The 4,023-nt window shown below is 44.2% G+C and overlaps 1 protein-coding gene across 1 annotated transcript in view; it reads right to left on the bottom strand.

Moving 5' to 3' along the window:
• Window positions 1–332: 332 nt before the first annotated feature.
• SARC_03297 (hypothetical protein) overlaps window positions 333–4,023 on the bottom strand; it is a gene marked incomplete at its 5' end in the record, with an annotated part of 14,927 nt that continues 11,236 nt past the window's right edge. The window contains 4 exons of the mRNA XM_014302919.1: window positions 333–1,120; window positions 1,288–2,787; window positions 2,929–3,234; window positions 3,389–3,532. Coding sequence (XP_014158394.1) covers window positions 854–1,120; window positions 1,288–2,787; window positions 2,929–3,234; window positions 3,389–3,532 — 2,217 coding nt within the window. The 3' untranslated portion in view covers window positions 333–853. The remainder of the gene's footprint in view (window positions 1,121–1,287; window positions 2,788–2,928; window positions 3,235–3,388; window positions 3,533–4,023) is intronic.

The raw sequence follows: 4,023 nt of genomic DNA, 5'->3' as shown, positions 1-4,023 counted from the left end.
GTGTGTGTGTGTGTGTGTGTATGTATTTATATATATATTAAAAATTGACATCTGGAATGTATTCATCCCAACCAATATTCTTCGGTACAACCGTCTCACTTTAGGACAAGGATCATGTACACCTCGAGGTGTATATGCTCCCTGCCCTGGAAGATGGTGTCACAGTATACTAGGGTTTTCTACCTACTGTGTACTGTAATCCATTCAGGGATATGGGCGCTTAAGAGTGAGGATTATGTCTGAATAGCTATGTGTGAGTAGCGTTTCAAGCAAACGATGTGTGATCAGTTCTACACACACTCGCGCTTGATGCGGCAAGAGAACAAAATCACTTTTTTTTTGGTTTTTATTTAAATTATGACGCTAACTACACTACTCTCTCATTTTGCAATCACCTCCACGCACTCGTACTACAACGCTGCGGCAAAAAGAACTGGTGTTGTTTACTGTCTTTTGTTACTCCTCGTTCTGAAGTATTTAGTCCGTTCATATACATCTATATGTATATATATTCATATTTACATACATCTGTATAAAGTGGTTACAGGCTAGACTACTCAACGTCTGCACTAGGTGGCTGGGAATCTTAAAGCCTGCAAGCACCTCGCACGGGATTGGCTTACATACAAACACTATGGTTTGGAAGAGGATTTAAAGCCATCCTATCTCTCATGAAAAGCGATAGTATCTTCATGCATGTACATGGTGGTTGATTGCGCAATGTGCATGTCTTGGTACGACAAGCTGATGCACATTCATGATTTCGGGAACAGTAACTGGGCGACATGCCCTCGTGCGAATCCATTGATATGTTTTCAACCTGGTCAACCAGAGCTGAAGGTACACCTTACAATTATAAAGCTAGATTCCAGAAAGGCCTGATTAGACCAGTATTCTCTACAGGCATAGTCACAGCCTCATTATAGTGGTGTACCTTAGACACAACCTTCTTGCTTGCTTCTAGGTCGTTGTACTGGTCGCGGGTCATGTGGTAGATAGCTACCAACAGGTCCTCTGTCCAGAGCCCTTCTGGTTTGGATGTGTTGAGGTTGTTGTATGTAGAGCGCAACTTTAACTTGAGCTTGTCCTGAAACTCCTGACGCTCAGCCACGCCGTGCGTCTGTAGATTTAAAGAAAATTGACATTGTTAGAAACGGATTATAGTTGTAACGAGCCACTTTAGAAATTTCAAGAGACAATCACCAAGGGTAATACTAGGCCAGTCAACGAGCTTCGCCTCTACAGACATTTGACACTTACGTACAAGTATGAATAGCTAATACTTACCGATGGCAGCTCCGTCTTGTCGCTATAAAATGGCAGATAGACTGTCAATGCACCTCTCAGGAGTGGTCCGTTCAATCCCATCTTGTGCTTGTAGTTCCACAGATCCACATTCGCAGTGGTGGCCATCTGACACATGGCCACCCAACCACTCAATACATACCCAGACTCAGTAAGCTGTCGCATAATCCGATTGGAGGTGGTCTCCAATTCCGCTCTCGCTGTGGCAATGGTCCCGATGAACTCGCCCTCCCAATCACCTTGTGCACCGGTGTTGCTGAACTGGCGCTGCATACGGGCCTTTCCAGAATCTATAATTACGAGGAAGTCCTTGGAATTGCCCACAAAGTGTGCGATAGATGCCATCTGCACATCGTACCACACCCCTCTAGCCGCGGCGCTTGCCATCTCAAAGCCCCACACAGGAACACGAGGCTTGGCAATGGCCTGCACCTTTTCAAAGTACTCACTCATCCAGTCACGTGCAGCAACCATATCGGTAGCAGTAAGTGCCTTCTCACTGTTTAACAGGCGCACAATGTCCAGGACGTAGTACCAGTCTTTGAACTCGTACACACCCAGGATAGCCTTCTCTATGTTGTGCAATTCCTCAATTTCCTCCTTCTTCTTAGGGTAGATGTTGTTGATCATAGTGTCTACAGATACGCTATTGTCTCTGCCCTGGTCGAAGAAGTTGTTCACCAACTGACTGGCGCGCTCGATGTACCGTTTCTCGCCCAGCACATAGCCAGCCAACCCCAAACATGTGACACTGCGGAAGAACGGTGCCAGACGACCCGGTGCTGCTACCTCGGGCTCGGTGTGGTCACGCACTCCGTACTCGACGGATGTGTAGATAGGCCCTTCTGGTGAGATGGCAAGCAAGGATTCTGCGTCTTTTAGGTACGCATCTTCCGCGCACGTGCGCAACTGCTCGGCGACATTCTCGGCTAGATCACCGTCTTTGTAGCTGTTACGCGTCTTTTTAAGGGCCTTTTTGTTGTAGAACAGCATGTCATCGGGGTTGAAGCCATGGAGTTCTTCTAGGGCCTTTGCGGCTACTTGGTCACAGATCAATTGCACACCAATGCACCGTGCGTACTTCCGTAGTGACGCACTATCTTCTGTAGTCTGCTCCTGCTCAGCACTTCCACTGTATAGACGGGCTACCCAACTTGCAGGAGGCACCGTATCATTCCCAGGGATGTCCTGGGAGATCTCGTACGAGTACTCTTCGTAGTAAGGGTTACTCTTGAGCACCTGTGCATCCCATACACCCGGGATGGCCAATCTCAGCAACATGTCCACTTTAGGCCTGCGGCCGTATCTAGTCTTTTCCTCGTCAAATTTCTCGCTGGAATCGTTTCGGAATAACAATTGAGGTTCTTCTAAGGCATCGGGCCAGAAATTGGGGTCGAGTAGATCTGCATTATCTTGCATACGTTCCATGGGTACGTAAAAGTACTTGGTTTCGTTGCCTCGATGGTGCACGATGTTGCGCATCTGTGGGTACGAGGGAACAAATAGAAAAACAGATGAGTCTTAATAACGAGTTACGTGCGTGTCAATTGAAGACGGAACACTAGACACGAACGTGTGCCCAAACCAATCTAGGTCTCAAGTATAGTCATCGTCTAAACACACCTCAGCCCACGCATTCATTGTGAAGAAGCAGTTTCCATCGAACGGTAGAATCCATCGGAAACCGTCCTTCTTGCCCAGACTAACCATCTCATTCCGGGCGCCGTTGTTGTTGATAACATACCGGTTACGCGTCTGGTACATATTGTCTATGATACTCTCGCGGTATATGGCGCGATCGATATCGTGGTGATCGGCCATTGGGGGAGTGTAACGGATATGGTCCATGCGCACATAAAGTGGGTTGTCGTACTCAATGCTTGTTTGGGACTCGAACTCCTTCAGGTCAATATCTCTATCGACATATTCCTACAATTAAAATGGGTGTATGAAAAGTTGTTTAAAATTGGGATATGTGCCACCGTCTCAGGAAATCATCCAAGCGTCCTGCGCAAGTTTGATTGATGGACTGGTCTGTAGATACACACGATTATATTACGACACTGCTCTTGATGTTACATACCTGTTTGTGTTTCTTGAGCAGGGTCAAAATTCGCGCCTTCTCTGTCTGATTGAAGATTCGATTTAGAAACCATCGCTTGGTCAGCCCAGGTAATTCGGGCTCATTCTCCAGAATAAATTTGACATTGTTGTATGATTGTCCAACCTGGAACACGCAAAAAATAAGAGGAAAAAATTGGAATTTGGCTCGGCAAATTTTATACTTTTTTCTGTCTCTGCTTTGCTTGTATACGATGCGTGCTTTGTGTTCACATGTTCACGCGCAGGTACAGCACACTAGTGTCGGTCTCTTCTCATATGTACGATAAGATGGTACTACACATAAAGGTTTGAACAGGAAAATATCCGCTTATGATTGTGAAAGTTTATAAATTTGATTTACACAACGGACAAACCTATCCTATATATAATTTGGTACTACAATGATAGATCGTATAGACGTCGGTAGACTAGAGAAGATATAGGAAGATTTTATATTTTATGTATTCCATTTATGTTTAGTGTATATATTATAATATACATATATATAATGTATATAATATATATATAATAATATATATGATATATAATAATATATATAATAATATATATGATATATATATATATACATATATATATAATAATAATAATATATAA

Source organism: Sphaeroforma arctica (genome assembly GCF_001186125.1).
Source record: "Sphaeroforma arctica JP610 unplaced genomic scaffold supercont1.165, whole genome shotgun sequence".
NCBI classification, from domain to species: Eukaryota; class Ichthyosporea; order Ichthyophonida; genus Sphaeroforma; species Sphaeroforma arctica.
Note: the sequence above shows the minus strand (reverse complement) of the source record. Positions and strands in the feature narration are given on the sequence as shown.